Source organism: Dreissena polymorpha, chromosome 14 (genome assembly GCF_020536995.1).
Source record: "Dreissena polymorpha isolate Duluth1 chromosome 14, UMN_Dpol_1.0, whole genome shotgun sequence".
Taxonomy (NCBI): domain Eukaryota; kingdom Metazoa; phylum Mollusca; class Bivalvia; order Myida; family Dreissenidae; genus Dreissena; species Dreissena polymorpha.
Genome location: NC_068368.1, coordinates 14,766,754 through 14,780,628, shown reverse-complemented (window position 1 = coordinate 14,780,628; position 13,875 = coordinate 14,766,754). Strand labels below are relative to the sequence as shown.

General features: G+C 35.1%; 1 protein-coding gene across 1 annotated transcript in view; it reads left to right on the top strand.

Annotated features, from left to right (window-relative positions):
• The window catches only part of LOC127857192 (uncharacterized), a 40,650-nt gene that overhangs the window by 19,310 nt on the left and 7,465 nt on the right, over positions 1-13,875 (top strand). The window contains exon 3 of the mRNA XM_052393609.1: positions 13,400-13,596. Coding sequence (XP_052249569.1) covers positions 13,400-13,596 — 197 coding nt within the window. The remainder of the gene's footprint in view (positions 1-13,399; positions 13,597-13,875) is intronic.

The window sequence follows — 13,875 nt, the reverse complement described above, 5'->3', positions numbered from 1 at the left end:
TGGTCAAGACGAGTTTGTGTACGTTTTTTTTTTCTTATTTTCCTCTGAAAACGTATTTTTTTCTTAAAAACTCACGATGCTCCTTAAATTCGTGAAACAAACGCATTTATTCCGTGAAATTTGCCAAAACGCGTCATATCCCACTAAAAAAATGATGATTTTCTGTAAATACAGCTCCTTTGTGACTAGGCCTAGTTTTGCGTATAAAACAACGTTTGCTGTTAACATCGCGAAAAATAAGCACTTCTCGATACTTATAAACCTATTTTCTATGTGTATGCCAATTTTCAGACCGATCTTTCACGTAGAAATGCTTGAAAATGCATTTTATTATAACGCCTGATAAGCCATGTGTCTTTCGCGTTCGGAGCTTTGATTTATAACGGGCGTTCAGGCGTAAAACGATTACCCTAAATAATGACACTCGTTCAAAATACTGCAATATTGTTACATGCTATGTAGAAAAAGATGTAAACAACTATTAAAACGTGTTCATGAGCTCTTTCAGCACAACTTGTTGCGATTTGAGATGCTCAAGACGAGTTTGTGTACGTTTTTTTTCTTATTTTCCCCTGAAAACGTTTTTTTTCTTAAAAACTCACAATGCTCCTTAAATTCGTGAAACAAACGCATTTATTTCGTGAAATTTGCCAAAACGCGTCATATCCCACTAAAAAAATGATGATTTTCTGTAAATACAGCTCCTTTGTGACTAGGCCTGGTTTTGCGTTTAGGTCATAATACACTAAATAGTTTCCCTATATAATTCAATGTAAAAGCGACAACTTTGAACGAAAATAAATGCAACATTTTGCACAAAGAGACCCCCATAACCATACCTTTTCTTAAAGGCCATTCTAAGCGGAATCGATTTATGCAATAAAAAAGATATGTCATGTACAAAGCAAGAAAGAACTTGACACAAATCAAAATCGATTGTTTTTGCAACTTTTTTTTCGGCCGTTTCTTAGTGGAATGTAACCTTTTCAAGTGCAATGGTTTACGATAGTCTTCAAGTGAATCATATTTCAGGGATTCAGTAGTGAACACCTATTTATGCCATACCATTATCTCTGCAAGATAACACCCGAATAATAGTAAAACCTGTAAAACATGCCTTCCTGTCAACTATCATATTTTTTTAGAGAGTACAGCCCTACATGAAGCGATCATTTAGTGTATTGTAACCTATAAGACAACGTTTACTGTTAACATCGCGAAAAATTAGCACTTCTCGATACTTATAAACCGATTTTCTATTTGCATGCCAATTTTCAGACCGATCTTTCACGTAGAAATGCTTTAAAATGCATTTTATTATAACGCCTGATAAGCCATGTGGCTTTCGCGTTCGGAGCTTTGATATATAACGGGCGTTCAGGCGTAAAACGATTACCCTAAATAATAAGAATCGGTCAAAATACTGGAATATTGTAACAAGCTATGTAGAAAAAGATGTAAACAACTATTAAAACGTGTTCATGAGCTCTTTCAGCACAACTTGTTGCGATTTGAGATGCTCAAGACGAGTTTGTGTACGTTTTTTTTTCTTATTTTCCTCTGAAAACGTATTTTTTTCTTAAAAACTCACGATGCTCCTTAAATTCGTGAAACAAACGCATTTATTCCGTGAAATCTGCCAAAACGCGTCATATACCACTAAAAAAATGATGATTTTCTGTAAATACAGCTCCTTTGTGACTAGGCCTGGTTTTGCGTATAAGACAACGTTTGCTGTTAACATCGCGAAAAATAAGCACTTCTCGATACTTATAAACCTATTTTCTATGTGTATGCCAATTTTCAGACCGATCTTTCACGTAGAAATGCTTGAAAATGCATTTTATTATAACGTCTGATAAGCCATGTGGCTTTCGCGTTCGGAGCTTGGATTTATAACGGGCGTTCAGGCGTAAAACGATTACCCTAAATAATTACAATCGTTCAAAATACTGGAATATTGTTACAAGCTATGTAGAAAAAGATGTAAACAACTATTAAAACGTGTTCATGAGCTCTTCAGCACAACTTGTTGCGATTTGAGATGCTCAAGACGCGTTTGTGTACGTTTTTTTTTCTTATTTTCCTCTGAAAACGTATTTTTTTCTTAAAAACTCACGATGCTCCTTAAATTCGTGAAACAAACGCATTTATTCCGTGAAATTTGCCAAAACGCGTCATATCTCACTAAAAAAATGATGATTTTCTGTAAATACAGCTCCTTTGTGACTAGGCCTGGTTTTGCGTTTAGGTCATAATACACTAAATAGTTTCCCTATATAATTCAATGTAAAAGCGACAACTTTGAGCGAAAATAAATGCAACATTTTGCACATAGAGACCCCCATAACCATACCTTTTCTTAAAGGCCATTCTAAGCGGAATCGATTTATGCAATAAAAAAGATATGTCATGTACAAAGCAAGAAAGAACTTGACACAAATAAAAATCGACTGTTTTTGCAACTTTATTTTCGGCCGTTTCTTAGTGGAATGTAACCTTTTCTAGTGCAATGGTTTACGATAGTCTTCAAGTGTATCATATTCAGGGATTCAGTAGTGAACACCTATTCATGCCCTACCATTATCTCCGCAAGATAACACCCGAATAATGGTAAAAAGTGTAAAACATGCCTTCCTGTCAACTATGATATTTTTTTTAGAGAGTACAGCCCTACATGAAGCGATCATTTAGTGTATTGTAACCTATAAGACAACGTTTACTGTTAACATCGCGAAAAATAAGCACTTCTCGATACTTATAAACCTATTTTCTATGTGCATGCCAATTTTTAGACCGATCTTTCGCGTAGAAATGCTTGAAAATGCATTTTATTATAACGCCTGATAAGCCATGTGGCTTTCACGTTCGGAGCTTTGATTTATAACGGGCGTTCAGGCGTAAAACGATTACCCTAAATAATTACAATCGGTCAAAATACTGGAATATTGATACAAGCTATGTAGAAAAAGATGTAAACAACTATTAAAACGTGTTCATGAGCTCTTCAGCACAACTTGTTGCGATTTGAGATGCTCAAGACGCGTTTGTGTACGTTTTATTTCTTATTTTCCTCTGAAAACATATTTTTTTCTTAAAAACTCACGATGCTCCTTAAATTCGTGAAACAAACGCATTTATTCCGTGAAATTTGCCAAAACGCGTCATATCCCACTAAAAAAATAATGATTTTCTGTAAATACAGCTCCTTTGTGACTAGGCCTGGTTTTGCGTTTAGGTCATAATACACTAAATAGTTTCCCTATATAATTCAATGTAAAAGCGACAACTTTGAACGAAAATAAATGCAACATTTTGCACAAAGAGACCCCCATAACCATACCTTTTCTTAAAGGCCATTTTAAGCGGAATCGATTTATGCAATAAAAAAGATATGTCATGTACAAAGCAAGAAAGAACTTGACACAAATCAAAATCGATTGTTTTTGCAACTTTTTTTTCGGCCGTTTCTTAGTGGAATGTAACCTTTTCTAGTGCAATTGTTTACGATAGTCTTCAAGTGTATCATATTCAGGGATTCAGTAGTGAACACCTATTCATGCCCTACCATTATCTCCGCAAGATAACACCCGAATAATGGTAAAAAGTGTAAAACATGCCTTCTTGTCAACTATGATATTTTTTTTGAGATTACAGCCGTACATGAAGCGATCATTTAGTGTATTGTAACCTATAAGACAACGTTTACTGTTAACATCGCGAAAAATAAGCACTTCTCGATACTTATAAACCTATTTTCTATGTGCATGCCAATTTTCAGACCGATCTTTCACGTAGAAATGCTTGAAAATGCATTTTATTATAACGCCTGATAAGCCATGTTGCTTTCGCGTTCGGAGCTTTGATTTATAACGGGCGTTCAGGCGTAAAACGATTACCCTAAATAATTACAATCGGTCAAAATACTGGAATATTGTTACAAGCTATGTAGAAAAAGATGTGAACAACTATTAAAACGTGTTCATGAGCTCTTTCAGCACAACTTGTTGCGATTTGAGATGGTCAAGACGAGTTTGTGTACGTTTTTTTTTTCTTATTTTCCTCTGAAAACGTATTTTTTTCTTAAAAACTCACGATGCTCCTTAAATTCGTGAAACAAACGCATTTATTCCGTGAAATTTGCCAAAACGCGTCATATCCCACTAAAATAAATGATGATTTTCTGTAAATACAGCTCCTTTGTGACTAGGCCTGGTTTTGCGTATAAGACAACGTTTGCTGTTAACATCGCGAAAAATAAGCACTTCTCGATACTTATAAACCTATTTTCTATGTGTATGCCAATTTTCAGACCGATCTTTCACGTAGAAATGCTTGAAAATGCATTTTATTATAACGCCTGATAAGCCATGTGGCTTTCGCGTTCGGAGCTTTGATTTATAACGGGCGTTCAGGCGTAAAGCGATTACCCTAAATAATTACAATCGGTCAAAATACTGGAATATTGATACAAGCTATGTAGAAAAAGATGTAAACAACTATTAAAACGTGTTCATGAGCTCTTTCAGCACAACTTGTTGCGATTTGAGATGCTCAAGACGAGTTTGTGTACGTTTTTTTTCTTATTTTCCTCTGAAAACGTATTTTTTTCTTAAAAACTCACGATGCTCCTTAAATTCGTGAAACAAACGCATTTATTTCGTGAAATTTGCCAAAACGCGTCATATCCCACAAAAAAAATGATGATTTTCTGTAAATACAGCTCCTTTGTGACTAGGCCTGGTTTTGCGTTTAGGTCATAATACACTAAATAGTTTCCCTATATAATTCAATGTAAAAGCGACAACTTTGAACGAAAATAAATGCAACATTTTGCACAAAGAGAACCCCATAACCATACCTTTTCTTTAAGGCCATTCTAAGCGGAATCGATTTATGCAATAAAAAAGATATGTCATGTACAAAGCAAGAAAGAACTTGACACAAATCAAAATCGATTGTTTTTGCAACTTTTTTTTCGGCCGTTTCTTAGTGGAATGTAACCTTTTCTAGTGCAATGGTTTACGATAGTCTTCAAGTGTATCATATTTCAGGGATTCAGTAGTGAACACCTATTCATGCCCTACCATTATCTCTGCAAGATAACACCCGAATAATGGTAAAACCTGTAAAACATGCCTTCCTGTCAACTATCATATTTTTTTAGAGAGTACAGCCCTACATGAAGCGATCATTTAGTGCATTGTAACCTATAAGACAACGTTTACTGTTAACATCGCGAAAAATTAGCACTTCTCGATACTTATAAACCGATTTTCTATGTGCATGCCAATTTTCAGACCGATCTTTCACGTAGAAATGCTTGAAAATGCATTTTATTATAACGCATGATAAGCCATGTGGCTTTCGCGTTCGGAGCTTGGATTTATAACGGGCGTTCAGGCGTAAAACGATTACCCTAAATAATAAGAATCGGTCAAAATACTGGAATATTGTTACAAGCTATGTAGAAAAAGATGTAAACAACTATTAAAACGTGTTCATGAGCTCTTTCAGCACAACTTGTTGCGATTTGAGATGCTCAAGACGAGTTTGTGTACGTTTTTTTTTCTTATTTTCCTCTGAAAACGTATTTTTTTCTTAAAAACTCACGATGCTCCTTAAATTCGTGAAACAAACGCATTTATTCCGTGAAATTTGCCAAAACGCGTCATATCCCACTAAAAAAAATGATGATTTTCTGTAAATACAGCTCCTTTGTGACTAGGCCTGGTTTTGCGTATAAGACAACGTTTGCTGTTAACATCGCGAAAAATAAGCACTTCTCGATACTTATAAACCTATTTTCTATGTGTATGCCAATTTTCAGACCGATCTTCACGTAGAAATGCTTGAAAATGCATTTTATTATAACGCCTGATAAGCCATGTGGCTTTCGCGTTCGGAGCTTTGATTTATAACGGGCGTTCAGGCGTAAAACGATTACCCTAAATAATTACAATCGTTCAAAATACTGGAATATTGTTACAAGCTATGTAGAAAAAGATGTAAACAACTATTAAAACGTGTTCATGAGCTCTTTCAGCACAACTTGTTGCGATTTGAGATGCTCAAGAAGAGTTTGTGTACGTTTTTTTTCTTATTTTCCTCTGAAAACGTATTTTTTTCTTAAAAACTCACGATGCTCCTTAAATTCGTGAAACAAACGCATTTATTCCGTGAAATTTGCCAAAACGCGTCATATCTCACTAAAAAAATGATGATTTTCTGTAAAGACAGCTCCTTTGTGACTAGGCCTGGTTTTGCGTTTATATAAGACAACGTTTACTGTTAACATCGCGAAAAATAAGCACTTCTCGATACGTATAAACCTATTTTCTATGTGCATGCCAATTTTTAGACCGATCTTTCACGTAGAAATGCTTGAAAATGCATTTTATTATAACGCCTGATAAGCCATGTGGCTTTCGCGTTCGGAGCTTTGATTTATAACGGGCGTTCAGGCGTAAAGCGATTACCCTAAATAATTACAATCGGTCAAACTACTGGAATATTGATACAAGCTATGTAGAAAAAGATGTAAACAACTATTAAAACGTGTTCATGAGCTCTTTCAGCACAACTTGTTGCGATTTGAGATGCTCAAGACGAGTTTGTGTACGTTTTTTTTCTTATTTTCCTCTGAAAACGTATTTTTTTCTTAAAAACTCACGATGCTCCTTAAATTCGTGAAACAAACGCATTTATTCAGTGAAATTTGCCAAAACGCGTCATATCTCACTAAAAAAATGATGATTTTCTGTAAATACAGCTCCTTTGTGACTAGGCCTGGTTTTGCGTTTAGGTCATAATACACTAAATAGTTTCCCTATATAATTCAATGTAAAAGCGACAACTTTGAGCGAAAATAAATGCAACATTTTGCACATAGAGACCCCCATAACCATACCTTTTCTTAAAGGCCATTCTAAGCGGAATCGATTTATGCAATAAAAAAGATATGTCATGTACAAAGCAAGAAAGAACTTGACACAAATCAAAATCGACTGTTTTTGCAACTTTTTTTTCGGCCGTTTCTTAGTGGAATGTAACCTTTTCAAGTGCAATGGTTTACGATAATCTTCAAGTGTATCATATTCAGGGATTCAGTAGTGAACACCTATTCATGCCCTACCATTATCTCCGCAAGATAACACCCGAATAATGGTAAAACGTGTAAAACATGCCTTCCTGTCAACTACGATATTTTTCTTAGAGAGTACAGCCCTACATGAAGCGATCATTTAGTGTATTGTAACCTATAAGACAACGTTTACTGTTAACATCGCGAAAAATAAGCACTTCTCGATACTTAAAAACCTATTTTCTATGTGCATGCCAATTTTTAGACCGATCTTTCACGTAGAAATGCTTGAAAATGCATTTTATTATAACGCCTGATAAGCCATGTGGCTTTCGCGTTCGGAGCTTTGATTTATAACGGGCGTTCAGGCGTAAAGCGATTACCCTAAATAATTACAATCGGTCAAAATACTGGAATATTGATACAAGCTATGTAGAAAAAGATGTAAACAACTATTAAAACGTGTTCATGAGCTCTTTCAGCACAACTTGTTGCGATTTGAGATGCTCAAGACGAGTTTGTGTACGTTTTTTTTCTTATTTTCCTCTGAAAACGTATTTTTTTCTTAAAAACTCACGATGCTCCTTAAATTCGTGAAACAAACGCATTTATTTCGTGAAATTTGCCAAAACGCGTCATATCCCACTAAAAAAATGATGATTTTCTGTAAATACAGCTCCTTTGTGACTAGGCCTGGTTTTGCGTTTAGGTCATAATACACTAAATAGTTTCCCTATATAATTCAATGTAAAAGCGACAACTTTGAACGAAAATAAATGCAACATTTTGCACAAAGAGACCCCCATAACCATACCTTTTCTTAAAGGCCATTCTAAGCGGAATCGATTTATGCAATAAAAAAGATATGTCATGTACAAAGCAAGAAAGAACTTGACACAAATCAAAATCGATTGTTTTTGCAACTTTTTTTTCGGCCGTTTCTTAGTGGAATGTAACCTTTTCTAGTGCAATGGTTTACGATAGTCTTCAAGTGTATCATATTTCAGGGATTCAGTAGTGAACACCTATTCATGCCCTACCATTATCTCTGCAAGATAACACCCGAATAATGGTAAAACCTGTAAAACATGCCTTCCTGTCAACTATCATATTTTTTTAGAGAGTACAGCCCTACATGAAGCGACCATTTAGTGTATTGTAACCTATAAGACAACGTTTACTGTTAACATCGCGAAAAATTAGCACTTCTCGATACTTATAAACCGATTTTCTATGTGCATGCCAATTTTCAGACCGATCTTTCACGTAGAAATGCTTGAAAATGCATTTTATTATAACGCCTGATAAGCCATGTGGCTTTCGCGTTCGGAGCTTGGATTTATAACGGGCGTTCAGGCGTAAAACGATTACCCTAAATAATAAGAATCGGTCAAAATACTGGAATATTGTTACAAGCTATGTAGAAAAAGATGTAAACAACTATTAAAACGTGTTCATGAGCTCTTTCAGCACAACTTGTTGCGATTTGAGATGCTCAAGACGAGTTTGTGTACGTTTTTTTTTCTTATTTTCCTCTGAAAACGTATTTTTTTCTTAAAAACTCACGATGCTCCTTAAATTCGTGAAACAAACGCATTTATTCCGTGAAATTTGCCAAAACGCGTCATATCCCACTAAAAAAAATGATGATTTTCTGTAAATACAGCTCCTTTGTGACTAGGCCTGGTTTTGCGTATAAGACAACGTTTGCTGTTAACATCGCGAAAAATAAGCACTTCTCGATACTTATAAACCTATTTTCTATGTGTATGCCAATTTTCAGACCGATCTTTCACGTAGAAATGCTTGAAAATGCATTTTATTATAACGCCTGATAAGCCATGTGGCTTTCGCGTTCGGAGCTTTGATTTATAACGGGCGTTCAGGCGTAAAACGATTACCCTAAATAATTACAATCGTTCAAAATACTGGAATATTGTTACAAGCTATGTAGAAAAAGATGTAAACAACTATTAAAACGTGTTCATGAGCTCTTTCAGCACAACTTGTTGCGATTTGAGATGCTCAAGACGAGTTTGTGTACGTTTTTTTTCTTATTTTCCTCTGAAAACGTATTTTTTTCTTAAAAACTCACGATGCTCCTTAAATTCGTGAAACAAACGCATTTATTCCGTGAAATTTGCCAAAACGCGTCATATCTCACTAAAAAAATGATGATTTTCTGTAAATACAGCTCCTTTGTGAATAGGCCTGGTTTTGCGTTTATATAAGACAACGTTTACTGTTAACATCGCGAAAAATAAGCACTTCTCGATACGTATAAACCTATTTTCTATGTGCATGCCAATTTTTAGACCGATCTTTCACGTAGAAATGCTTGAAAATGCATTTTATTATAACGCCTGATAAGCCATGTGGCTTTCGCATTCGGAGCTTTGATTTATAACGGGCGTTCAGGCGTAAAGCGATTACCCTAAATAATTACAATCGGTCAAAATACTGGAATATTGATACAAGCTATGTAGAAAAAGATGTAAACAACTATTAAAACGTGTTCATGAGCTCTTTCAGCACAACTTGTTGCGATTTGAGATGCTCAAGACGAGTTTGTGTACGTTTTTTTTCTTATTTTCCTCTGAAAACGTATTTTTTTCTTAAAAACTCACGATGCTCCTTAAATTCGTGAAACAAACGCATTTATTCAGTGAAATTTGCCAAAACGCGTCATATCTCACTAAAAAAATGATGATTTTCTGTAAATACAGCTCCTTTGTGACTAGGCCTGGTTTTGCGTTTAGGTCATAATACTCTAAATAGTTTCCCTATATAATTCAATGTAAAAGCGACAACTTTGAGCGAAAATAAATGCAACAATTTGCACATAGAGACCCCCATAACCATACCTTTTCTTAAAGGCCATTCTAAGCGGAATCGATTTATGCAATAAAAAAGATATGTCATGTACAAAGCAAGAAAGAACTTGACACAAATCAAAATCGACTGTTTTTGCAACTTTTTTTTCGGCCGTTTCTTAGTGGAATGTAACCATTTCTAGTGCAATGGTTTACGATAGTCTTCAAGTGTATCATATTCAGGGATTCAGTAGTGAACACCTATTCATGCCCTACCATTATCTCCGCAAGATAACACCCGAATAATGGTAAAAAGTGTAAAACATGCCTTCCTGTCAACTATGATATTTTTCTTAGAGAGTACAGCCCTACATGAAGCGATCATTTAGTGTATTGTAACCTATAAGACAACGTTTACTGTTAACATCGCGAAAAATAAGCACTTCTCGATACTTATAAACCTATTTTCTATGTGCATGCCAATTTTTAGACCGATCTTTCACGTAGAAATGCTTGAAAATGCATTTTATTATAACGCCTGATAAGCCATGTGGCTTTCGCGTTCGGAGCTTTGATTTATAACGGGCGTTCTGGCGTAAAGCGATTACCCTAAATAATTACAATCGGTCAAAATACTGGAATATTGATACAAGCTATGTAGAAAAAGATGTAAACAACTATTAAAACGTGTTCATGAGCTCTTTCAGCACAACTTGTTGCGATTTGAGATGCTCAAGACGAGTTTGTGTACGTTTTTTTCTTATTTTCCTCTGAAAACGTATTTTTTTCTTAAAAACTCACGATGCTCCTTAAATTCGTGAAACAAACGCATTTATTTCGTGAAATTTGCCAAAACGCGTCATATCCCACTAAAAAAATGATGATTTTCTGTAAATACAACTCCTTTGTGACTAGGCCTGGTTTTGCGTTTAGGTCATAATACACTAAATAGTTTACCTATATAATTCAATGTAAAAGCGACAACTTTGAGCGAAAATAAATGCAACATTTTGCACAAAGAGACCCCCATAACCATACCTTTTCTTAAAGGCCATTCTAAGCGGAATCGATTTATGCAATAAAAAAGATATGTCATGTACAAAGCAAGAAAGAACTTGACACAAATCAAAATCGATTGTTTTTGCAACTTTTTTTTCGGCCGTTTCTTAGTGGAATGTAACCTTTTCTAGTGCAATGGTTTACGATAGTCTTCAAGTGTATCATACTTCAGGGATTCAGTAGTGAACACCTATTCATGCCCTACCATTATCTCTGCAATATAACACCCGAATAATGGTAAAACGTGTAAAACATTCCTTCCTGTCAACTATCATATTTTTTTAGAGAGTACAGCCCTACATGAAGCGATTATTTAGTGTATTGTAACCTATAAGACAACGTTTACTGTTAACATCGCGAAATACTTATAAACCGATTTTCTATGTGCATGCCAATTTTCAGACCGATCTTTCACGTAGAAATGCTTGAAAATGCATTTTATTATAACGCCTGATAAGCCATGTGGCTTTCGCGTTCGGAGCTTTGATTTATAACGGGCGTTCAGGCGTAAAACGATTACCCTAAATAATAAGAATCGGTCAAAATACTGGAATATTGTTACAAGCTATGTAGAAAAAGATGTAAACAACTATTAAAACGTGTTCATGAGCTCTTTCAGCACAACTTGTTGCGATTTGAGATGCTCAAGACGAATTTGTGTACGTTTTTTTTTTCTTATTTTCCTCTGAAAACGTATTTTTTTCTTAAAAACTCACGATGCTCCTTAAATTCGTGAAACAAACGCATTTATTCCGTGAAATTTGCCAAAACGCGTCATATCCCACTAAAAAAAATGATGATTTTCTGTAAATACAGCTCCTTTGTGACTAGGCCTGGTTTTGCGTATAAGACAACGTTTGCTGTTAACATCGCGAAAAATAAGCACTTCTCGATACTTATAAACCTATTTTCTATGTGTTTGCCAATTTTCAGACCGATCTTTCACGTAGAAATGCTTGAACATGCATTTTATTTTAACGCCTGATAAGCCATGTGGCTTTCGCGTTCGGAGCTTTGATTTATAACGGGCGTTCAGGCGTAAAGCGATTACCCTAAATAATTACAATCGGTCAAAATACTGGAATATTGATACAAGCTATGTAGAAAAAGATGTAAACAACTATTAAAACGTGTTCATGAGCTCTTTCAGCACAACTTATTGCGATTTGAGATGCTCAAGACGAGTTTGTGTACGTTTTTTTTCTTATTTTCCTCTGAAAACGTAGTTTTTTCTTAAAAACTCACGATGCTCCTTAAATTCGTGAAACAAACGCATTTATTCCGTGAAATTTGCCAAAACGCGTCATATCCCACTAAAAAAATGATGATTTTCTGTAAATACAGCTCCTTTGTGACTAGGCCTGGTTTTGCGTTTAGGTCATAATACACTTAATAGTTTCCCTATATAATTCAATGTAAAAGCGACAACTTTGAACGAAAATAAATGCAACATTTTGCACATAGAGACCCCCATAACCATACCTTTTCTTAAAGGCCATTCTAAGCGGAATCGATTTATGCAATAAAAAAGATATGCCATGTACAAAGCAAGAAAGAACTTGACACAAATCAAAATCGATTGTTTTTGCAACTTTTTTTTCGGCCGTTTCTTAGTGGAATGTAACCTTTTCTAGTGCAATGGTTTACGATAGTCTTCAAGTGTATCATATTTCAGGGATTCAGTAGTGAACACCTATTCATGCCCTACCATTATCTCCGCACGATAACACCCGAATAATGGTAAAAAGTGTAAAACATGCCTTCCTGTCAACTATGATATTTTTTTAGAGAGTACAGCCCTACATGAAGCGATCATTAAGTGTATTGTAACCTATAAGACAACGTTTACTGTTAACATCGCGAAAAATAAGCACTTCTCGATACTTATAAACCTATTTTGTATGTGCATGCCAATTTTCAGACCGATCTTTCACGTAGAAATGCTTGAAAATGCTTTTTATTATAACGCCTGATAAGCCATGTGGCTTTCGCGTTCGGAGCTTTGATTTATAACGGGCGTTCAGGCGTAAAACGATTACCCTAAATAATTACAATCGGTCAAAATACTGGAATATTGTTACAAGCTATGTAGAAAAAGATGTAAACAACTATTAAAACGTGTTCATGAGCTCTTTCAGCACAACTTGTTGCGATTTGAGATGCTCAAGACGAGTTTGTGTACGTTTTTTTTCTTATTTTCCTCTGAAAACGTATTTTTTTTCTTAAAAACTCACGATGCTCCTTAAATTCGTGAAACAAACGCATTTGTTCCGTGAAATTTGCTAAAACGCGTCATATCCCACTAAAAAAATGATGATTTTCTGTAAATACAGCTCCTTTGTGACTAGGCCTGGTTTTGCGTATAAGACAACGTTTACTGTTAACATCGCGAAAAATAAGCACTTCTCGATACTTATAAACCTATTATCTGATGATTCTCAAGGTGCATCCTTGACTGAAAGTAAACAGACACGAAGTGAGTCTGTTGTGAAGCAATCAAATCCCCCAGTGTCACCCCAAACAACTATTGGCAATCTAATACTGATTGATGAGGGTGAAATTGTACAAAGCAGCAAGAAAGCAGATAAACCCATTTCACCTAGGTCTACAAATGAGACCTCCGTGAAAGGAACACCTGAGGTATGTTGCACTATAATACTGACTTTGCATTACAATGAACAAGATGTATCCCAATTAATGGTTTTATTCGAAATGTGCAAATGCGTATAATTTGATCAGATTGAACTCATGTTTCCCTGTAATTATTTTCTACTGCTACAAACATGAAGCTGGCACAATTATTTTTGTTGGATAGCTTATACTGGTTTTGCTATTTTCATCTTTTCATCTATATTTCCAATATTTTCTCTTATTTCCTTTGATAACTATAAAGAAAGACACTGTGTAACACACAAATTA